This window comes from Saccostrea echinata, unplaced genomic scaffold, assembly GCF_033153115.1.
Source record: "Saccostrea echinata isolate AGI-Se365-2 ecotype Australia unplaced genomic scaffold, CSIRO_AGI_Sech_v1 ptg000060l, whole genome shotgun sequence".
NCBI classification, from domain to species: domain Eukaryota; kingdom Metazoa; phylum Mollusca; class Bivalvia; order Ostreida; family Ostreidae; genus Saccostrea; species Saccostrea echinata.
The window spans coordinates 2,407,556-2,432,240 of record NW_026889809.1 but is presented as its reverse complement, the minus strand read 5'-3'; the positions used below and the strand labels follow the sequence as shown (position 1 = coordinate 2,432,240).

The 24,685-nt window shown below is 34.6% G+C and overlaps 1 protein-coding gene across 1 annotated transcript; it reads right to left on the bottom strand.

The window, feature by feature from the left end:
- Positions 1-17,769: 17,769 nt before the first annotated feature.
- LOC133175100 (dnaJ homolog subfamily B member 4-like) lies at positions 17,770-19,525 on the bottom strand. Its single transcript, XM_061310232.1, has 2 exons — positions 18,599-19,525; positions 17,770-18,367 (listed from the first exon to the last, which is right to left on the bottom strand). Exons 1-2 carry the CDS (start codon positions 19,430-19,432, stop codon positions 18,134-18,136), a joined length of 1,068 nt encoding a protein of 355 aa, XP_061166216.1. The 5' UTR covers positions 19,433-19,525; the 3' UTR covers positions 17,770-18,133.
- Between the last annotated feature and the right edge of the window lie 5,160 nt (positions 19,526-24,685).

The window sequence follows — 24,685 nt, the reverse complement described above, 5'->3', positions numbered from 1 at the left end:
GTTAAGGACATGACACACCCTCAGGTCATGACCTTCGGTTAAGGACATGACACACCCTTAGGTCATGAGCAATCTTTGTGTGAAGTAGAAGATTCTAATGCTCCTCCGTAAGAAAGATATGGAACAGACATATATGCACAGACAGCTAGACAAACGGACAGATGGACAAGGTGATTCCTATATAACCTCCAAACTTTGTGGGGGGTATATTATAATAATAATTAATATAATATGCATTTATAGTACATGACCGGATGGTATTCTTGCATATGTTTTATATACATTGCAAGAGAGAATGCATGTCTTGATCATATATCTCGAGAAATATGCATGCTTGCAAATATTTTTTCAATAAACTTTCCAAATTTTAAGACCACAGGTCAAGGCCAATTGTAGGAAAGTTGGAATAAAAACTTTAATAAAACAGTGGCTTTACATCTTGAATATCTAGAATATACATGTATATTTTATATGTTATGAGACTGTGTAGAAAATACAGCAACACTGATCATACTGATATAGGAATAGAATCAAATTAAAATGCATGTATGCATCTTTTGAATATCATGTATAATGACAAAAATATAACAGGTATAAAAAATATAGAAATAATAGAACGATGGTAAACAAGCATTCTGTGAGTATTGCCATAGCAATACTAGTCCCCTATTGGCAAGTGAAATATGGTTCCCATGAAAAATTGAAAATGTCCTAATTCAGTCAAAAATCAATGAAGCGGAATGAAATTCAAACTTGATATATCAATTAATTTAAAGTCTTATTAAAAAAATTAGCTCAATATGTTCAAGCTTTTAAAAAAATTGTGGAAAACCATTAAAAATTTAAAAGGTCATAGTTCTGTCAAAAATCACTGAAGCAAAACCAAATGCAAACTTGATCTATAACTCATCAGGATACATTCACATACCAAAATGAGCTCAATATCTCCAAGCGTTTAGAAAAAAGTACGGAAAACCAAGTGGGACAGACTGACAGACAGAGAGACAGCTAGACAACTAAGGCCATTCCAAGTTTTTTCTCTGTTTAGCGTCCACCCATCCTTCAAAAACCTGCCTACCTATTCGCAAAAAACATATAAGCCAAAAAATAAAACACAGATGTCATAGTCTTTTAAATGGCGCCATTCAAAGCATTTCATTTCATTAATCTATTTTTCATGTACAAAAATCTATTCTTCAGCAAAATCAAGATATTAAATACTCAAAATATACCTAATATGACATATTGTAAACAAATATTTAGAGATATTGACAGAATTGAGAGATTTTGACCAGAATAATCAATTTCAGGATTCCTGATTTTGTTTGTTTTTTCTCATACATATAGCATGTCAAAAACCAAGCCGCACGCGGACACTAAACATAGAAAAAACTTGGAATGGCCTAAACAGACAGACAGATAGATGGGCAGACAAACGAAGAGGAAACCTATAGTCCCCTCTGGTTTCACTTCTAGGGGACTAATAATCAGATTGCTTTAAAGCAAAATTTATTCCCCTTAACACACTGCATACTTTACAAATAATTCCTAAGTTGCATGTAAATAAGTATTTCAATCAACTTAATTTCATAAGAACATTTTTAAGGCTAGTCAATATATAAAATATTAATTATATTCAACTAGTACATGTGTATTACAGACTGAGTCATGACAATTAAGATATATACCAGATTTATAGCTAGATATAGGCTGCTTGAATTGAATCATTATCAATAACATACATATACAGGATGAAAACAAAGGAAGCATAAAACTTATGAATATGCAACATCTATGATTTTTCAGTTTATGAGGACTACAGTGTATATATATTCATGGTGGAGAATAGATTATTGAAATGTGTTTCTCACGTTCCAGCATGCACCATACTTTTGAAATATAATCTCCAAATATTTCATTTTATTATTGAAATGCATACTGCATGTATATATAATATATACAGTGTACTTTACATGTAAACAATAACGCACATTTATAATTAACACATCATAAGGACTGGTATGCTTATCCTGCTTAGTGCCAGGTTTGTGTCATCATATTGTACAGAAATCAGGGATAAAAAAGTTACTTTACTAAACAAATTCATGTATTCTAATTGAGAAAAATTTATTAGATCAATTAAAAGAAAAGGAATAAAGGTTTTCAACCTAAAGGTTCTTATAATCAATTGACTTTATAATTTTGAAAGAAGAAGTAGGCTATAGTTATCAAATCCAAATCTGCAAGCAGAAATATATATATGTACATGTAATTCTTTTCTAGGCAAGCATTCATGTACAAAATTCAGTGACTCAGTGGTATGCCCCTTTCTAAAATTTTTTGTTATTGATAATTAACTAAAATTTCATTTCATATGATGCATTCTAGTCCTATAATGACAAAAAATATATCCTTGTAAATTATATTCAATAACCTGTAGCAACCTTGACATTAATATCAAATACTCCCCGACCTTTGACATTGTCTGTTGGGTAAAGCATCTTTCCTTAATCACTGTTAATACACTTTGTTCATGGAGCTACAATCTGGGCACTGGACATACAGAATCCTTTTCATTGTAATTTTTTCTGATCTACTTCTTATTGAATGCATTTTACAGATGATAAAAATAATAATATCAGGGGACTGAGGGGAGTAGCTCCAATTGTGGCAACTGCCTCATTAGATTTTTCAGCAACATTCCTTAATACATTGCAGAAAATATTTGTTTTAAAACTAATGGTTTTCATCCCATGTTTACTCCTTTATCCCGTGGATATCACTTATTGGATATTTTTTTTGATATTTGATAAAAGGAATGTCCCGTGATTTGTGGTTGGTTATGATTGTTATCCAACTTGTGTGTTTTTATCCCCTTGCCAAGGCTCAGGGATAAAAAAAAAATACACAACTTGTTGGATAAAAATCATATTCAACCATATATCATGGGAGATTCTATATATATTTAACATTTAAACAAATCTATAAAATGTTGTATTTTCATATAAAATTAATAAAATATGTATTGTACGTATGTTGCATTTCCATAGCAAAGTCTAAATAGTGCCTATATTTCTTTGTAACAAGAATAAAAAGTAAAATGTAGGTATAAGAAATAAAATATCATTTTTTGAGTTTCATCGGGATATGACATGAAGTTGGTGTGTGATCAAATCTACTATAACACCCCTTGGGCATTATAGAATTTGATCACCTGACCGACTTCATGTCATATCCCAATGGAACTCTAAAAATGATATTTAATTTCTTAAATGTTTTAGAAGTTTGAACATGTTGAAAAAACATTTTTTATTTAATATATTTAACCTTTTTAAAAAAAAAATGCAGCATCTTATGATTAAATGCAAACTGAGGTTTAAATATTGAAACTGGTAAACCTTACGAAATTTCTGTCCAAGACAAGTATGATTTTTACATTCTAGGCCTAAAACCCTATAAAAGAACAATGCATTTTTCTTCGGGTGGCTTCGCCCCCTGAACCCCCTTCATAGCTCCTCCCTGGACCTGCTGGGGGCCTAAGGTGCTCCCCACACCCCGGCTGCAATAGTTTTGCCTTACTATAGAATTTTAAGTCAAGCTAAGCCCCTGAATATACCTACAGTAATCGTTAACACACAAGATTGTTGTGCTTACCTTGTCATTCATTTTGTAAACACTGAAAATGCAGCACATTACAGAAGTTGTTGAACGTGAATGAATCGCTAAAATGTACATAGAAATGATACCCATATTCTTATTATTTTGTTTACCATCTCTGACATTTCATTAAAGCGAAACACCCTGAACTAATCTAATGTTGAGATCCCGGGTTTCTGATTGAAAACGGTGAAAGTGAAGGTGTTTACCGAAAAAACCGGAAGTGCATACATATATATTTCTGATTATATTTTAATGAATTTAATTCACTGAAAACTCCTAGAAGCATTGCTTTTTTATTATTTTAATACGAGTGACCATTTAAGACTGCTTAAGAATTATTTTCAACTTAGCTTTTGTTTTACGACTTATGCGCGTCATCATGCGCAGAAGGCGCGAATTTTTAAACCCGCGACCTGCCTCAAAAATGTTTTGCAATTTCATTTTACATGTCTCTTTCAGAGTTACATTTTTTGATTATGCTGAAGACTATAACAATCGCAATAATAAGGATACGACAATCCCGAAGACACAGCCTATTACCATTGGAATTGTAGAACCTGATTCTAAATTAATGGCGTTTTGATCAAATTAAAAATTACGAATAAAATTCACGTGCATAGCTGTGCAAAGTAAAGCTATATATAAAGTAAAATTAAGATATTTATCTTAAGGGGTCATTTGAGACACTTATCATATATTGCTCTTTTACAATCTTAGTAAAGAAATAGATAAATTAAAGAAGTCAAGATAAAATTATATTGTTTTCTGCCTAAAAATTTGAATGACCATTATCTCAAAATTTACATCGGGCTGTCACGGTAACTCAGTCGGTAGAGCGCTCGCTCCGTGATCGGAAGGTCGTGTTCGAATGACGGCCACGACTGACCTAAGTCGATAAAAAAAAATAGGTAGCAACTGTAGCCCTCGGCACTTTGAAGTGAAAGTTGCGGGTCATTCCGATGAGACCTTAAAAATCGGGGCCCCGTGTCACTGCTCAATGGCCCTGAGTCCCGAGTAAAGGTCAAAATTTAAAGCCCTTCACCGGTATATGGTGACGTCTCTATATTAGTGAAAAATTCTCGAACGGGACTTAAAACAACATACAATCAATCAATCAAAATTTACATCAATTGCCCCAACCTTATTTTTTCTTTCTTATTATTTTAAACCACACGATACTTTCAACTGATCAGCACTAAAGTCATAAAAAGTTTTATACAAGAAAATATTTTATTTTTATTAGATTTTAATAACCGAAATATGTAATTTAAGCGCAGAAAGGTTACACAATAATTCACGCGCATTAATTTGCAGGATTTTTTCAATATTAAAATTAATATTATTCAAACTATTTTATTTGAAATTAGATTATATTTATTGTCATAGTTTCATCTGGTAAAATATGATAAGGTTAAAGTGAATAGCATAAATGTCACAATTTAAGTGGAAAAAATTGTCAAGTTAAAGTTACATAATGAGTCAAAATCATTTGTTTCTTTTAAGATAATTGTATCATAAAACAAAAGATTTATGTGAAATATGAATAAAGCGAAGTTTTGACAACTCAACTGCACTGTAAAGCAAGAAAAGAACTGTAAAATGTAAGTGCCGGAAAAACAAAGGTTGTATCTACTGCTTAGTTGTTATCGTCAATGTCAACAATGTCAAGGTCACGCGACTTTTGTTTTTAGCGTGAAAGTTGTAAACAACATTGAAATGGAGCAAGCAGAAGTGAAGAAGAAGTTCTAATCAGCTTTATTGAAGATTGTGTCAAAATCCTGATACCATGGTAAATTCTTCAACTTTTCTGCGCATGCGTACAATAAAAAGGAAGAAGTGAAGCAATATTTTTGTGTTGGGGCAAACAAAAAATATTTTCACTTTTATTTTTCTTCAAAAAAGTAGATTTTTTAGCTTCTGAAACCTGTAATTTTCTGAAACTTAATATCTTCAAGAATTGAACAAAATTTGCATGTGTCATCCAAAAATTCTACTTTTTTCAGTTTTCTCATTTTTCCGTCACTGTGTCTCTTCAATTGTACAGTTGCTCAGTAAGACGTACACTGACCCCAAATTTTCTTCGCGATTTTGAGTCATGCCATATCAGTTGTTATCTGAAAGAAGCATATTACTTCTCAAAACATCCTTGATATAACATGTCATTAGTGACATACCTTTTTTTATTAGGCAACGATAAATTAATCGAACATATTTTTTCATGTATTTTCCCAATTTAAGTAAGCAACAGTGATTTCTGTTCATCAATTCTATTGTTTTGAATATTTTTTCCTTGGGGTAAATGCCTGGCACCCTATGTTGAAAATGAAATAGATAAACTCTGGGCTTGTCATGATTTCTTATACCCTCTAATACTGTGGGAGAATGTCACAAAGTATTTGTACCTGTTTGTAATTAGCAGGATACTCGGAGCAAAGAATCGAAAATCGTTCAGGATCTGAAAAAAATACATAACAGGTCTTAAATTCATAATTGAGTTTATTTCCGGCATAGTTGAGGTGAAAGTGTCACATATTGACCTCTTCAACATTTCTCAAACCTTTGACACTCACATTTGTTTAACTGGTGACATTTGATGTTATATCTTGAGGCAATGACAGAGAGCTGTTATCAAAAAATTAATCTTTAATTATGATCGGCGAGTACTGCATGGACTAAAATTGAACAGACAGTTTGATGACTGAAAAAGTCACCATAATCTCTAAATTAACGTTCACCATAAGGTTACTTATATAATTTTGAGTAACTGATGAGACAATGTCTGACGTATCTCTTCCAACCATGCATCATACAGAAGTTAATATTTTTAGGGTCGGGTCCAAATGAATCACTTACGCTGTCCTCGTCATTACAAATAAAGTTATCAGTGGCATTTTTTATTAAAAAAAAAAAAAATCTTACGACTAATATGAAGATTTTACAACTCTGTAATTTCTTTGTTTTATAAAGATATTAATCTTTTCTATAAGAGTATTCACAATATACCGTATTCTATTGTTATGTGATTTAAAAATAGGATTTTTGTGACCTATTATAGCTTAGATACTTGTAGGAGAAAGTGAGATATTTTGTGAAAAGGTTTACAATTTGTAAAACTGGTAGATTCACAACATTTAAAAAAAACAAATTTTCGTCAATCTTTCCTGGAACACTTTCCCCCTGAAACACTGTTTTGCTCAACACTGGATTACTCGATCTCCTGCAAACAATACAAATCCGTGAACAGGGCATAAGACATGGACCTCTGAAAATTCCAGAGGTGGGATCAGGTGCCTAGGAGTAGTAAGCATCCCCTGTCGACGGGTCACATCCGCCGCAATACCTATAAATTGATCAGGTAGATGGTGTATTCCGTTCTTATTTTCTTTTTTTTTTATTCTAACATCTTGTTTTCCAAATTAAATAAATTAAAATTTATTTTAATACCGGGGATAAATAAAAATTTATAAACGAACAGTATTCAAGCTCAAAGTCCATTGAAACGATAAAAATCGGAAGTAGAGCAAACATGGACCTCTAAAAAGCATCAGAGGTAGGACCAGTTGCCATGGAGGAGTAAGCATCCCCTGTAGACCGGTCACATCCGCCGTGGGCTCATTGTCATGATTGGGTATACAGAAAAATCCGTAAACAATTCAGGTTTTAAATAATGACCTAACAATTAGTATGAAAAACGTCAGTCAGTATTTGACCTCATGAAAAATGTATTTGCTGACAAGGTCATTGTATGGACCACAGAACTTGCGAAATGACTTCAAACGAGACTGTTGATATCCGTGTTTCATCAACTTGTTTGTCAGTACCTTGCCTCGTTTTAGAAATTGTTCCTACGTGGAGCATCTCTTGCGTATCGAATCAACTGGGCGACAAAAAACCCATATGCAGGTGATAAGGATATATTTCTATATTAGTAAGGGAAGTGACGATAGAAAAGTTAAAGCCATCATGTTTATCATAAAGTTTTATTGTTAGGTTACAATTAACGTCTTTTTACAAATAAGATACAGTTGTGTCAGACTCTATGATATCTTTTATTTCAAGTTAACTGGGATATATCGAGTCAACATATGAATGGAAGTAACTATTGTTAATTGATTATACGACGTCGATATATCTAAATGTCGAGATGAAGCTTAAGGCCACAGCAAGTGTCTACTTCTTATGTATAAGTTTTTGAATAAATTCTGCTTCATATGAATACAAAAATAGGTCTGCTAAAAATGTGACGATCTCAAATTTAAAAAAGAACAAGCATTCTGAGAGTATTGCATTAGCAATACTAATCCCCTACCGGCAAGTGTAACCTGGTTCCCGTTAAGAATTGAAAATGCCATAATTCCGTCAAAAATCAATGAAGCAAAACGAAATGCAAACTTGATCTATAACTAATCAAAGTTAAGTCACATACCAAAAATCAGCTCAATATCTGAAAGCATTAAGAAGAAAATTGCGGAAAACCCCTAAAAATTGAAAAGGCCGTAATTCCGTCAAAATTCAATGAAGCGCAACAAAATGCAAACTTGATCTGTAACTCATCAAGATACAATCACATACCAAAAATCAGCTCAATATCTGCAAGCGTTTAGGGAAAAAGTGCGGAAAATCAAGTGGGACAGACTGACAGACAGACAGAGGGACAGACAGACAGACACACGGACAGACAGACGGACGGACGGACGGACAGACTCAGAGGAAACCTATAGTCCCCTCCGGTTTCACCGGTAGGGGACTAATAATATTGAAGGGGTTGGGGTAATGTCCCAAGTACAAAGTGGTAGAAAACATTGCTTTTGCGCAAAGGGGAACGAACCATAGAAAACTTCTTATAGTACCCGCTGGTTCGTATGCACTTTCAGAACGACCAGTCTGGTGGAAGCAATAATACTGGCATGTTGGCAGTAAATGCAAAATTTACAACATGACAATAGCACAAATGTTTACCATTGCTACAGCTTAACTATGTATTGAAGAGGTCTCATTATGAACCTGAACCTAAGTTAATTTGTTGCTGTGAACAAAAGGAGCTGGGGTAAAAAAAAAATCAAAGTGAACCGCCAAGTATTCCATGAAGAACATACCGAGGTTGGGTTCTTATCATTTAGTTCTTTATTGAGTTACGATCACAGAGATTAAAAGTAAGCCACTGTATGTTCAAGCTCTCAAAATATGAAACATTAACAGTGCTTTTAATTTGCATGATTTTAATTGCAGGTGGCTTACTTGTATATTAAAGGTTTTGAAGTCCTTTTAAAAGTGTTTCAATATATTAATTTGAATTTTATTTAATTCATTAAATGTCGTATTATGAGTGATAATTGTGATCATGGTGATTTGATTACAAACGTCACATTGTCTTATTGCATTAGGTAAAATAAATTTCTTTTCAATTAAATTCAATTTTAATGTAGGAGTGATAATTTTTTTGATTGCAAATTAATTCCTATTTTGCCTCAGCAGGAGTTTCATTTTGCGCTAGTGTATGTACTTTTATTCAATTTCTTGCTGGATTTTTATCTGAAGCAAAATGGAAACATACCTATATATTTCGTATACATACACATGTACGTATTTTAACTGTTCCTTTCTGTAAAAATATTAACATGCTTTTAGGTAAATGTTATAACGTGCACGAGGGTTGTGTCCCAGCTGAAAAACGCGAACTTTTTAAATATTTTATAAAGGAAATATTTATTAGGATAGCAAAGATTGATGAGTAGGAGCGTTTTAAGAACCGAATGAATATAAAAAAAAATTTAAAAAAATTTTTAAAAAATCCAGAGCTACGAGTACAGGAAAAAGTGCCACTCCTCTCACCGAACATAAGGAATCACGGAGAAGCTAACTGACCATGTATTCATCACCGTCAACCAAATATGTGCAGAGTCATTTAATTATTTCATCAAAGAGGTTCCACAAATGTGAGAAATATTCGTATATATTACGAGGAAAAGCGACTGTGGCGATTCGCCATATTCAATAAATTAAGAAGTTACTGCAGTATTTATCATAGCAGAATACCGCATTCTTCTGTTATGATTTTTTAAGGGGATGGTAACTCTCTCCTTTAGAACTTGACAATAGGAAAACAAATTGCTATGATCTAAATAACTATTATACCTTTGTATACAATAGATTTCTACAGTGTTCCTTGTTCAATTCTCATAAAATAGATACCTTATTTATACGATAATTCTTTTTAAGAAATTCGTCAGTGAAAATAAAAAGACTGATATAAAAAATTATTTTAAACTCAATGATTCGACCTAACTTTGTTCCTTTATGTATATACTTCTGAATACATTTTACCTAGTCTACTAGGTACAAAAAGGATACGTCAGAAATCTATAGATCACTTGATCGTACAGATTACAGTAGATAAGCCAAGGGTGAAGAAAGTAAACAAAGAAAAACAGAACTAAAGTGCTTTACTTGTTCGATTCCACTGAATATCGAACACGGTTCGTGAAGCGTTAACCGACAAACGTCATCAGACCCATAATGTAAACTGCATGACTTCACACGCGCGTCAGGAAACAAATATTACAACTGGCACGTGCTCCAACTCTGATCTCCCCCGCTAATCATTTAGGGAGATGACTTCACTGGCAATGAATATACTTTCTATTCTTAGACACAAAGAGGTTTACATCCTTTAATTCACGATTTCTTTAAATTGATTCAAAGAGATTTTTTCGAGTATTTGGGGATTGAATCATGGAGACGATTCAAGTACACAAAATGTTTGTACTGAAGTACAGCAAGAAGTGTTTTGAAGAAGTTGCACTTACCACTAGGAAAACATGTTTTGATGGGCAAAAATGATAATCTTTGTTTATTTTGTAAGCATGATACACACGCGCAAGTACTTATGATATAATACTTGTAGTCATAGTGAGTTCTTGTAAACCTCTGGAACTGTAAAAAGGAAGAAAAACACATGTCTTTGTGCTTGCAAAAATTAAACGCTTGGGAAAAAAATTAAATTCTATATTTCTAAAATTCATAGATGTACAGAAATGCATTTTAAAGATGAACAAAGATATGATCTGCGCGTGAGTCATCCCCAGGTTCCTCGCTTGTCACTCATCGTCTGCACTTCAGTTGGCGGGAATCCATGTATTGTACATGTAATATCCCCTCGGGGTCCCGAAAACGTTTTATTTCATTACACAGAAGCAACAGTTCATCACGTCTTAACGTATCGCGCCTTCCCGTCCCCATGATGACAGAACTTGTTAAATTTTTAAGAAAAATTATCCAGGCCTTTACAGATCTTTTTTTTTAATCGCAAAAGATTCAGTAGCCACCACCTAGCATAATATCAGAAATGTTTGGATACTAATCATTAGTCGTCAGTTTATCTCCCCAATCGTAAAATATCATCCTTATCAACTTATGAGAAGACATCGACCTCTATGGATTTTTATAATTCTAACCTAAATGTTTATTTCTGACACTTGAATTTCAGCCTTCTATCTGGAAACTTGGTTTCATAACAGTTGCTTTCATTTGCAAAATTTTTGCAATGAATTCATTTTTTTAATTAAAAAAAATGTTTCCTGAATCTTGTTACAGATGCCTAGGGAATTCGGAATTTACAAAAATGTCTATGAATTCATAATTTGGTGTGGTATTAAGGTATTCCCTTTATTTCCCGCTATTACCAATTTCTGCTGATGAGAAATCATGACACATATACTTCGTCATGGAGCAGAAAACTACTTTCCTACTCCAGTCTGTTATGTAGGTAAACAAAACAAAGTCAACAAGCTATACCTAACTTGTATTCGTTGGTGTTCGATAGTGTTATTGAAATACACCATAATAAAAAGTATTACAAAACATATATTGGTTGGCTTCTTGGACAAAATGCCCATTTCCAAACCCTCAAAACAAAACTGTTGCCTTTAATCTGATGCCCAAAGACTAACAATGTGGTTCTCGGTACAGCAATACACAGTTGCCAGTCAATAATAATGAACACCTCTGAAACCAGTGAGTTCACTAAACAACGACACTCATAGATCCCCAGCAATATATTTATCAAAAATAAGCTTTTACATTTCAGCAAAACATAATGCATCCCAGGCATTTGAACTTCAAAAACATTGTGATCATACGTATTAGATTATTTGTGGGTAATAATAAAGCTTATTATAAATAACCAGAGGTACTACAAGGAAGCTTACAAAATGATACCCACCCGTACACCCGGCTGCAATTGCTGGGTTTTTTTTTCCTTTAATGAGATATGAAGATAACGCTTTTCTTAAAGTTTAGTTGTTAGTTTGCCATTAATGTCTTTCTCTGGTAAAATATCCAAATAGGAAACAGATGTGTCAGTCTCTGTGGTGTCTTTCATTCTGAGTTCAAACGGATATATCGAATCAACGTAGGAATAAAAAAAAATATTGTTAATTAACGACATTGATAAATCTTAATGTCGAATTGAAGGCCACAACAGTTTTAAGAGACTTTTCTTTTCACGTAGAAGTTTTTCAATACATTCTGTTTCATATGAATACAAAAAACAGGTCTGCTTATAACAAAGTAATGGTTTACACTTTAATTTTGTCAGTGTCCTTGAACTTGCCTAAATAGCCTTATGTCAAGGTCATGACTTAACCTCACGTCAGAAGCTGTAAGGCAATCTTTGTCTCAAATGGGTTATGTTCTATTTTTTCTGCAATAGCGCCAACGTTAATTCTCATATTAAGAAAAAAAGATATCAGTGGCGGATCCAGGAATTTCATAAAGGGGGGGGGGGCAGTAGAAGGCAGGGGGTCTGCAATGATACCCCAGTTGGTCCAGGGAAAAGCCCTGACCGTGGGTCCGGGGGCGAAGCCCCCGTAAGCTGACGAATTCTTACAAATAAGAGGTGTTTTTTCCCTTGTTTTTAAGATGATGGACATATAAGTTCTACATACATGTAATTAAAAAAATCAAGCGGGGTGGGGGTGGGGGCTGGATTCGCCTTTGGACAATTTATTGTTTACATTAATTTTATGTCCTTATAATTAATCATATAAATTAGGATAAATTGCGTAAAAATTGTATTTTTGATTTGTACGTCTTTCTGGTGTTTCATTGATAGAAGAGCCGTTTCTCAAGAATGTTTAAGTCTTATTGATAAACGACCGTGGTCTTCTTTAAAAAAAACAAGAGGTCCAAGGGCCTAAACGGTCACCTGAGTATAAAACAACAATCCATAAAGGATCCATAGAGTATAAAATAAACTGACAGAAGCAGCTTTGCTGCCCAAAAGCAAGATAAATAGGATGATCAAGAACATCGAAATAATAAGTCTAGTATTCAGTAACAACTCATAAATTAAATTCTAATCTGTCCCCCATTTAGATCTTTTTCCCTATAAGTTTTGTTTTCTATTATGGCCCCACCCTACCCCCCGGAGTGATGATTTTAAACAATCTTGAATTTACACTACTGTAAATCACTTTTTATTCGCAAGAACTTTTTTTCGCGTAATTACGCGAGACAGTATGCTCGCAAAAATTTCATTCTTGCGTATATTAGTATTCCTAAAGATTATATAGAGCAATAAACACGACTCGTGAATATTCTGTCGCGCTAATAAAGAGTCAATATCTATCTTGCGAAAATAAGGTGTCGCGAAAATTTAGTGATCTACAGTTCCTGAAGATGCTTCTGTATTAAAATGACTAATCATGGCTTTGTTGTTCTTGAGAAGATTTTTTAAATGATCTTTCCTATATATTCATAACTAAAACTTTGATCACCTGTTGTGTCCCCTTCCTACCCCAGGGGGTCATGATTTGAAGAAATTTGAATTAATATTACCCAAGGATCCTTCCATATAAATAAGACAAATCATGGCTTTGCTATTCTTGAGATGAAGATTGTTATAGATTTTTCCTATGTATTCATATGTAAATCTTTGATCGTCCATTGAGGCCAAAGAAACTTGAATCTATACTACCTGAGGATGCTTCCATGTATATATAACCAATCATGGCTTTGCTGTTCTTGAGAAAAGAATTTTTCAAGATTTTTCCCAAGTATTCCAATGTAAAACTTTCATTGTCCATTGTGGCCCCATGCACCCTACCCCCGGGGATCATGATTTTAACAAATTTGAATCTTCATTACCTAAAGATGTTTCCACGTAAGTTTCATCTTTCTTGGCCCAGTGGTTCTGGAGAAGAATATTTTTAAAGATTTTTTTTTATGTGTATCCCTTTGTTAAACTTTGATCGTCCATTGTGGCCTCAACCTACCCCTGGGGTTTATGATTTTAATAAAACTTGAGTCTACACTACCTGATGATGTTTCCATATAAGTTTCATCTTACCTGGTCCAGTGGTTCTTGAGATTTTTCAAAGATGCCACTAATTTTTCACTAATTCTTAATTATCTCCCCTTGGAAGAAGGTGGGTGTGGCCCTTCATTTGAACAAACTTAAATCGCCTTTACCCAAGGATACTTTGTGGCAAGTTTGGTTGAAATTGGCCCAGTGGTTCTTGAGAAGAAGTCGAAAATGTGAAAAGTTTACACACAACGATGGACGAAACAGATAGCAATAGGTCACCTGAGTGACTCATCTGACCTAAAAATAAATGGAGCTAATATATTCAGTGGATGTAAATATTCTGTATTTTTTTCTGCCAGTGACCTTAGATTTGTCCAGTGACTTTGGAACAAGTTCATGATACACTGAATGAGTTCTACTGTCTCTCCATCACAAGATATGAATAGGACAAGAATTCTACATTTTACTTCCCGTGTCCTTGGACCTGTCAGAATGACAAGGTCACAATACACCCTCAAATCCTTTAAGCAATCTTTCTGTCAAGTATGACCTTCCAATGTCTCTCCATTAGAAAGTTATGAATTGGATAGGAATTATTTAAGTAATGAAACTATCTCAAGTCATATGCAATCTTTGTCAATAACCTTGAACTTACCCAGATGACTTGGGTTTAGGTCATGATACACCCTACAAGTCAAGCAACCTTAATCTACAGCTAGGAGGGAATCTCAGTCCCACTAATCAACCAAAATCAACAGTCTTTAGACAAGATTTTGAAAAATCATAAGTCACAAAGGGCACTGACACAATAATAAGTATTAACCTGAATTCCTATGTCATTAATTCACCTGGTAGCATCTTTAGTGTGCTAGATTCATGTATTACTCTATAAGATAAGGTCAATCAAGTGAACAACCAGGAAATTAAGTTATCCATTCAAAAATTTGTTTACCATTTGTCAAGATCACCTCACTTAAAAACAGATAAAGTATGCGCACAATTAAAAAGTCATTCCTTTATATTTAATAATCTGTGACAACAGATTACCAGACTTACTTATTGGTGGTATTGAACAATGAATGTTCTTAACCTGTCCACACTCTACATGCATTAATAACAACTTATTACCAGGTAATAAAACATAGGTAATCAAAGATTACGAAGCTCACCTCGACGAAGGTTATCTATAAGTAAGGCAAATCTCACATCATATTTTTTCTAGTTAGTGTACATCCCAAGATCAATATCTATACAAGTTTGGTTTAAGAAGGACTTATAATTACTTGGAAATAGACCTGCTCAAAAAACTTTAACCTGGTCACTCATCTAGAAAATCTAGGTCAGATTCAGCATCCGAAGCAAGTGTGTAGTGTTCATCCCTAGATGCATCATCCATGCAAGTTTGGTCCAGGTAGGGCGTATAGTTACTTGGGAATGGACCTGCTCCAAAAACTTTAACCTGGTCACTCATCTGGAAAATCTAGGTCAGATCCAGCATCCGAAGCAAGTGTTGTAGTGTCCATCCCTATATGCATCATCCATGCAAGTTTGGTTCAGGTAGGGCTTATAGTTACTTGGGAAAGGATCTGCTCCAAAAACTTTAACCTGGTCACTCATCTGGAAAATCTAGGTCAGATTCAGCATCCGAAGCAAGTGTGGTAGTGTCCATCCCTAGATGCATCATCCATGCAAGTTTGGTTCAGGTAGGGCCTATAGTTACTTGGGAATGGACCTGCTCCAAAAACATTAACCTGGTCACTCATCTGGAAAATCTAGGTTAGATTCAGCATCTGAAGCAAGTGTGGTAGTGTCCATCCCTAGATGCATCATCCATGCAAGTTTGGTCCAGGTAGGGCTTATAGTTACTTGGGAATGGACCTGCTCCAAAACTTTAACCTGGTCACTCATCTGGAAAAATCTAGGTCAGATCCAGCATCCGAAGCAAGTGTGGCAGTGTCCATTCTAGATGCATCATCCATGCAAGTTTGGTTCAGGTAGGGCGTATAGTTACTTGGGAATGGATCTGCTCCAAAAACTTTAACCTGGTCACTCATCTGGAAAATCTAGGACAGATTCAGCATCCGAAGCAAGTGTGGTAGTGTCCATCCCTTGATGCATCAGGAATGCAAATTTCGTTCAGGTAGGGCCTATAGTTACTTGGGAATGGATCTGCTCCAAAAACGTTAACCTGGTCACTCATCTGGAAAATCTAGATTAGATTCAGCATCCGAAGCAAGTGTGGTAGTGTCCATCCCTAGATGCATCATCCATGCAAGTTTGGTCCAGGTAGGGCTTATAGTTACTTGGGAATGGATCTGCTCCAAAAACTTTAACCTGGTCACTCATCTGGAAAATCTAGGTCAGATTCAGCACCCGAAGCAAGTGTGTAGTGTTCATCCCTAGATGCATCATCCATGCAAGTTTGGTCCAGGTAGGGCTTATAGTTACTTGGGAATGGACCTGCTCCAAAAACTTTAACCTGGTCACTCATCTGGAAAATCTAGGTCAGATCCAGCATCCGAAGCAAGTGTGGTAGTGTCCATCCCTAGATGCATCATCCATGCAAGTTTGGTCCAGGTAGGGCTTATAGTTACTTGGGAATGGACCTGCTCCAAAAACTTTAACCTGGTCACTCATCTGGAAAATCTAGGTCAGATCCAGCATCCGAAGCAAGTGTGGTAGTGTCCATCCCTAGATGCATCATCCATGCAAGTTTGGTCCAGGTAGGGCTTATAGTTACTTGGGAATGGACCTGCTCCAAAAACTTTAACCTGGTCACTCATCTGGAAAATCTAGGTCAGATCCAGCATCCGAAGCAAGTGTGGTAGTGTCCATCCCTAGATGCATCATCCATGCAAGTTTGGTCCAGGTAGGGCTTATAGTTACTTGGGAATGGATCTGCTCCAAAAACTTTAACCTGGTCACTCATCTGGAAAATCTAGGTCAGATCCAGCATCCGAAGCAAGTGTGGTAGTGTCCATCCCTAGATGCATCATCCATACAAGTTTGGTTCAGGTGGGGCGTATAGTTCCTTGGGAATGGACCTGCTCCAAAAACTTTAACCTGGTCACTCATCTGGAAAATCTAGGTCAGATCCAGCATCCGAAGCAAGTGTGGCAGTGTCCATTCTAGATGCATCATCCATGCAAGTTTGGTCCAGGTAGGGCTTATAGTAACTTGGGAATGGGACTTGCTCCTAAAACTTTAACCGGGACGCCGACGCCGACGCCGGGGGTATAGCATAAGCTCATCTCGACTTCGTCGAGGTGAGCTAATAAAAAATTCACCTTTAGAATTCTTTTGATAAGCTAAGGCTTGTCAAAACTTGGCAAACTTTACTACTCAAAGCTTTAACCAAACTTGCAATTTCTTTAAAGACTTGTGTTAAAATTATATCTTGCCAAGTTCTCAATAAGTAAAGAAAAAATTCTGGGCCCCGTTTTACAAAAAAAAACAAACCAAGATTAAAATGTAAATTTGCGAATAACTTTCTTTTTCACATTAATTTGAAATTAGTTTAAATCTTTCTAAAGAGAATTTAAGACAACATTTTTTGTGCCAGCACATTTTTAACAGAAACATTTAATATGCAAGATTTTACAATCCACTAGTTTTTTGGTCTCATTCACAAATTCTTTTGCAAAACGAGCCCCTGCTTCTCTGAAGATTAGACATTTATCAAAAAATGAACATTTTTACACATCAAGCACTTAACAATAGTCTGAATAGATCTCTTAATGAATAGAGAATCTGTGCTCACCTCAAGAAATATTAACATTTCTGAAAACAAAATCAAGACATGCTACAAGAAATATTTTTATGCACTTTCTCATCAATTACAACAATTGGTTCCTTAAAACAAAACAGAGCATCTCAAGGCAATGTGAAAACACACTGCCATAAATATACACTCGTCAGCACTTATAGCACAACTCAAGCATAAAGATGCAGTACATACATTGGCACTACTGAATATAGCACACAATCCCTGCAGCAATATCACATACACAATGTCTCGATACATTATGGTTTATCAGTGTCTCTGTTAATGAGTTTGTGTAGGCCATTCAACACTTTCACATTGTCTGGGTTTTTTCACCTTTCCTTTAGGCATACATACACATTTAAACAATATTCATAAAATTACATGATATGTGTTCTTTACATTCAAGATGAAGGCAGGCAGTCTGCCAGAATTTCTTTTGCAGTGTTCGAGATCTGGTTTGGGAACACAACGTCAAATTCAATTATTAAGTCCCCCCGTTTTCCAGGCTGTTTTGGTATGGGTAAGCCTTCTCCTTGTATTCGCTTGACCGAATGAGGTTTCACAACTTCTCGTAAACGTAGGGGGATTTTCCTGCCGTCAATTGTTGGGACTTGTAGAGTGGTTCCACATAAAGCCTGCAAAATAAGCAAAAATGTATTATTCACAGACACACTAGTATACAGCAAAATCATTAACAGGTTATGTGTTCAATTACCATACATGTATTATAAATCAATACTTCTCAGTCAAATAATCAATCATTGGGCTCTAGTTGAAAACAGCTTTCTCAAGTCAACATTTATTATAGATATAAGCATTCATAAGATTTAAATAATAATAATGAAGATAAATAAGCATTTACTTACATCTTTGAGCGATAATTTGGCTTTGTATCTAATGTCACTGCCTTCCCTTGTGAATATACTATGTGGTTTGTCTTTTATAACAAAGACAACATCAGCTGGTATATTGTTCGGGGTTTGATCACCCTCCTTTGGGAATGTAATCTTTGTTCCTGCTTTCCATCCAGGTTTTATATCAATTGTCAAGATCTTATCTTCTGTTCTCGTTGTACGTCCATCATTATTTAGCACTTTACGAGTAATTTTGAGCTTCTTCGTGGCACCTTTATAAATGTCCTCCAGAGCCACTGGTAGTTCGCGCACCACTGCGGAATCTTGCCTTTTTCTTTGTGGTCGTCCTCCACCCATACCACCCATGCCTCCGAACGGATTATCGTCAACATCCATGTCTTCTTGACCCTGGGGGCCACCGAAATGAAACATGCGTGATGTACCGCCACCGGGGCCACCAAATCCACGTCCGCCACCACCGCCACCTCCGAAAAAGCTTGCAAATGGATCATCCCCTCCAAAGAACATACGGAATGTGTCTCTTGGGTTCCCTTGGAATTCATAGTGGAAGTTTCCACCACCACCAGGTGCGGATCCCTGGAAACCACTGTCGGGAGGGGGTCCATTTTTCAGTCCTTCCTCACCATACTTATCGTAAATCTCTTTCTTGTTTGGGTCACTCAGTACGTCATATGCTTCTGCAATTTCCTTGAATTTTTCTTCGGCTCCCGGCGATTTGTTTTTATCTGGATGATATTTCAGCGCCATTTTCCTGTAGCCCTTCTTAATTTCATCCTCAGACGCACCTTTGGTAATCCCAAGGATTTTGTAGTAGTCTTTACCCATATTTCACAATTGCACTTAACAGAACAAATTCAGTTCTTGATAAAACCACTGCTCCAAAAACACTGATCTTAATCGTCGACCTACAGATCGTTTAGTAACTTCCCTCGACAAGTCTCGCTGATTCTCGGACGACCTAGAATTTACTAGAATATGACGTCAGATTCCTGTCGATCTAAAAATAAAACAGAGAGGACAGGTGAAAACAAACAGCAGTTGTCTGTCTGTGCTGCCAAGTACTTGTGATATATTGACATAACTATCCGTCACTATTTTTTTTTATTGTTTCAATACGAGAAACTAACGGTTAGAGAATTATTTAAAATGTACGTAACAAAGTAGCCTAGCGGAATATCGGATCGACCGGTTTATAAAAGTGGCCATTAGTTTTCCATGATCAGCTGATGATTACAAGGGTGGCGACGCAACTCAAACTCCTGCATAGATCAAACATTTATTTTCTTATTAACGGTCTCAAAAGTTGGGGGGGGGGGAGGGGTTTCTCATGAAAATCTAACAAGCCCCCCCCCCCCAAAAAAAAACTAAACTGACCAAAGGGGGGGGGGACTTCCCAAAATACTCTGACCAGCAAAATAAATTAATTTAAAAAAAAAAAATAAATAAAAGCTTATTTATTACATCTTGGTTGGAATTTGCCAGTGCTCGACCTCAGCATCAAAAAGTGGGGGTCAACCACCCTCTAAAGAAAGATTTACTTAATCAAAAAAAAGTGGGGGAGGGGGCACTGCCCCCTCCCCCCGTTCTACGGGCCTGGGGACCGTATTACAAAAGAACTTACGACTAAGATCAAATACTTCAGTTGATTGTAAAATTTTGCAAAATTAATTATTCTGTTTAAAATTACTAGCGTAAAAGTATCTTTCTAAACATCTTTTAAAAATATTAACACCGTTTTCTATTAATGTAAATTAAAAAAATTATTAGCAGAATTAATTTTTGGTCTTAGTCGTAAGTTCTTTTGTAAAACGGGCTCCTGAATTACTTAAACGTTTTCTTAATACTTTGTATCTTTTACTTACTCAACGTAGATCATTGATCCGCTCCTCTTTTTTTTTATTCTTGTACAATAAAAGGGGGAGTCTTATTTTAATCAAATTGATTTTCATGGTGATTTCCACACATCTTTAGTGTACAATATCAATTTAGTTAGTTTAATGATTTCTCATCCATATAGGAAGTGGAATAGCTTAATGTGAGGTGGTCAGTATAGAGGGCAAGTGTTCATTTTAGGAAATAACCTGACAGTATGCTCTACATTTTTTTTCTTTTTTCTATTATTATCAATTTGTGATATTGCATTAGTAGCAGTGCACTTTGAATTTGATTTCATGTCTAAAAAGGTTTTGTTCTTCAACTTTACAAAATGTTGTAACTGATGTACATACAAAAGCACATTGTACAACTTGCATCTACTATTCATACATGCAGTATTTAAAATAATTACTTATTTCATAAAAATAGTTTTTTTTTTTTTTAAATAGAGACTCTTACTCTGCATCAAAACAAAGAAATGAAGTCATTTAGCTATTTTCTGCATCTTCGCTAGCCAAGGGTTTTCGGTCCGCTCTGCTCACCATAAAGTGGAGCAGAGCGGAACGAAAATCCTTGGCTAGCGAAGATGATTTTCTGAAGAAATACTTTTCATTGATAGTTTTCAAGTTTATGTTGATTGATTCATAGGGGTCAACATGTCCTAGAAGTTGTAGGAAGAAAAAAACCTGTGAAGTACAACATAATTTTAGCTTTTTAGACAAAATAGATGCAAATCTAATATTTTTAAGAGAAAAGGGTGTTTTAAAACCATGAAATTATGAAAATTTGAACATACATGTTACATTTTGTGATAATTTGAAATTTTCCGTTTTGTGTACTTTCCCCAGTAATTTTCATCTTTGTTACCATATTAATGAAAGTGACACATATTATAAATATTTAACCTGGTAGCAGATTAATTGAGAATTTTTTTGTGAAGATGACACAAGTATTTTTTCAGAGATAGGGTGATGACAGAAGGGGGTATACATCTTCTAGAGTTTCTGGTCGGAAATGTAACCTGTCAAGATGTGTATTTTTTGGCTTTTTAATTACATTAATTAATTTTAGATATTATTCCAATGATTCAAATGGGAAGAACCAAAAATATGCCTAGTAGGGACCTACCTTAAAGCAAATACTCGAGACTATATATCTAGCGAGTAGAATAGGTTATTCTGAAGTACCTGTTTTATTCAAAACGTAAATAGACTTAAAAATAAATACATCTCTCTCTCTTTCTCTCTCTCTCTGCAAAATTAAAAGGGGGTTTCACCCGGCCCTCAGGATTCCCCCATCTGGATCCGCCAATGAAACTGGTGGTTATGGGGGAGGATCGATCTATCGTAAAAGCTCAGAGGTTTTTGTATATATATAATTTTATATATATATATATATATATATATATATATCCTAATGAGAAATACACTGTACACGGAAGCAATAAATACTCGCACACCAACATCAACTTCTTCCAGGAATAATGTATTTATATGGGGATGGGACGGGGAATAATCACCAGTTTTGTAAATACCTTCCGAGGGTCATTTTACATCATAAAGTTAGAAATAAACGATAAAGAATGTTGTTGGAGGAGTTAAGTACACAGTATTTTTAATGAAAATCAGAAATTATTTTTACAAGGGATAGATGTAATTTCCTCTTATACTCTTCAAAATGATAATTACGACCGCTAAATCTGAGGGCACCTGTTAAGGAGACTGTGACAGGGTAGTGTGCTACTTCATGCACTGTGCGGTTTCTTTCATAGGTTTTTATTAATAGAGAAAAACGGGGTGCCTCAACCTTCTTTATATTATCTACACTCATTTATACTTAACATAAATTCCCTGGGATTGCTTGCCACTGGTGCTTATTATATAACCAACTTTATTCTGCCCTTACCAACTTTTAAATGCCGGACGTCCACAAAGCTTCGCTTTATTATGCACTTTGGCTAATTTAAACCAAAGAGTTGCCAGAGCATTCAATTGTTTGAGGTCTATATTGCGTTTTATAGGCATGGACCTTTACAAAATTGTGTGAAATGCTTTCAAAACGCTATACTTTTCCTACAGTTTTGGTTCGATTGAAGTGAGATTTGTACCTAAGTACAATCTGATTAGATCCGCTCACAAGGTAGCGATCTATGTGAGCGGATCAAAGGATCTGATTTTAATCAGATTAGTAAACTTCACTAAAAAACATAATTCTTTGTAATGATTTCTGACTTTGACTAACGACTTGCCATAGTGATCAAAATAGAGAAATTTATGTGAAAATCTTTCAAAAGGCTACTTTTCCAACAGTTTTGGGTCGATTCCAATAAGATTTGGCACACAGGTAGACTACAATAAAATTCATAATTCTTTTTATTGAATTTTGATTTCGACGGGCAGTTTTGCCATGGTTGTTAAAACAATAATTTCCGTGAAAATCTTTCATAACACCTTTCCTTCAATAGATTTGTTATTTCAATAAAACGTGGAAGACGGGTATCATGATACACATTAAAATTTGGACGAATGATGAATAACAAAAAATAGAAGAACGTGCGTGTGAAATTTTGTCAAAACGATTAATTCACCTCCGAGAGAGTTGGGCTGATTCCACTTAATATGTTAAATTAAGACACACAATTCAGTTTGGATGTCGATGATGCCATAGCTATTAATAATTCTGTAATGAAATTTTACGAAAAGGGTTTCAAATTCTAAGAGACTTTTATTTTACAAATACGACTGTAAGTCGTGTACTTATTTTAATTTTCGAATTAAAAACACTGAATGATAAAGTTTTGCCTGTTTAGTTTTTCGTTGGATTTATGAAATCGATGATTTAGCATTTTTATAGTTCATTTAAGCCCTTTCAGGAGTTAGGCCTTTGGTTAAAAAAAAAGTTTGTATTTCTCATCTTGTTTTATAGACATGTATACGAATTCAATAATGATTGCAATGTAAAAGCCACTGTCACATTATTTGGATTTTTGTTAATTTAGTTGATTTTTAAAATGCCATTGTATATAAGTTAAATTCACGAGACATTTTTGAAAATTATCATGATATTTATGCGACATTTTATGTTGAAAAGTAGGTTATTTGAAAGTTACTTGTAGACGTAGTTTTTCGACATTTAAATGCGATTAAGTTTAAAACAAGATTATAATGTCAAATTTTCTTTGATGTCAGCGAATACTCTTCAATTATTATATATCTATTTTAGATTGTTTGACATTTCATTATAGAATTTCTGCTTTGCCAAAACGTTGTATAAATGTGTCAGTTTGTATAGTGCTTTATACGTTTTATCATATTGTCCTTCCTGGTATACTTTATTTTATCATATACAATATACAACATGACTATCTTTAGTCATGTTGTATATTTTATTGTTTAAAATAAAGTATATTAGGGAGGACATTTTACTTAAGGACAGATACAAACCAAAAAAAAAAAAAAAAAAAAATGGATGTCCGAATTGATATACATTTGTGGACTTGTTTTGGTGGTAAATTATGCAAATATTTTAAATCTTTAGAATATTAATAAATTGTAAACTTTCTATCACGTTCAAATTTCTACCTTTCTGCAATCATCCTTATACGCCAAGTCTATGCAATTTTTAATCTCTGTAAATGGCATTAATGTGAAATTTTTAAAGAAAAATTAAATTTATGTGGTTAACTTATTCATGTTACTTATATAAACGTGACTTAAGTTGTTATTTTCATAAATTTGAAGAAAAAAGTTTTTGTATCATCTGTTCTTAAGAGTGCATCCCATTATAATGAATCGATCCGGATTCTCCATTCAAAAACAAATGGTGATTTAATGAAATGAAGTTCCTAAATTGTTAAATATTCATGTTATAATATCGTAAACTGAAGAAAGAAAGTGTGATCGAGAAATATTATAGACAAATAAAGAGGAATCTTTCAAAGTCATAAGAAAAATCGAATACAAGTAAAATGGAGATCCAAACAGAAATGTGTATCAAGTACAAATATGGCTCACAGTGGAACAAGTTATAAAAATACAAAGAAGGAAAGAAAGAAACTCTTACATCACTTAAAATATTAAAACACAACCACAGATTGTCAAATGTAATAACATTTATTCGTTGATAATAAAAATAAGTAGAAAACAAACATGGTATGTGTAAACCCCCCCCCCCCCCCCCCGCCCCCAGTAATTAATATGATTT

Coding starts and splice junctions, on each gene's coding strand:
- LOC133175100 (XM_061310232.1), bottom strand. CDS start 19,432: ATGGGTAAAGACTACTACAAAATCCTTGGGATTACCAAAGGTGCGTCT. Junction 18,368..18,598: donor CCAAATTATCGCTCAAAGAT/GTAAGTAAATGC, acceptor CTTATTTTGCAG/GCTTTATGTGGAACCACTCT.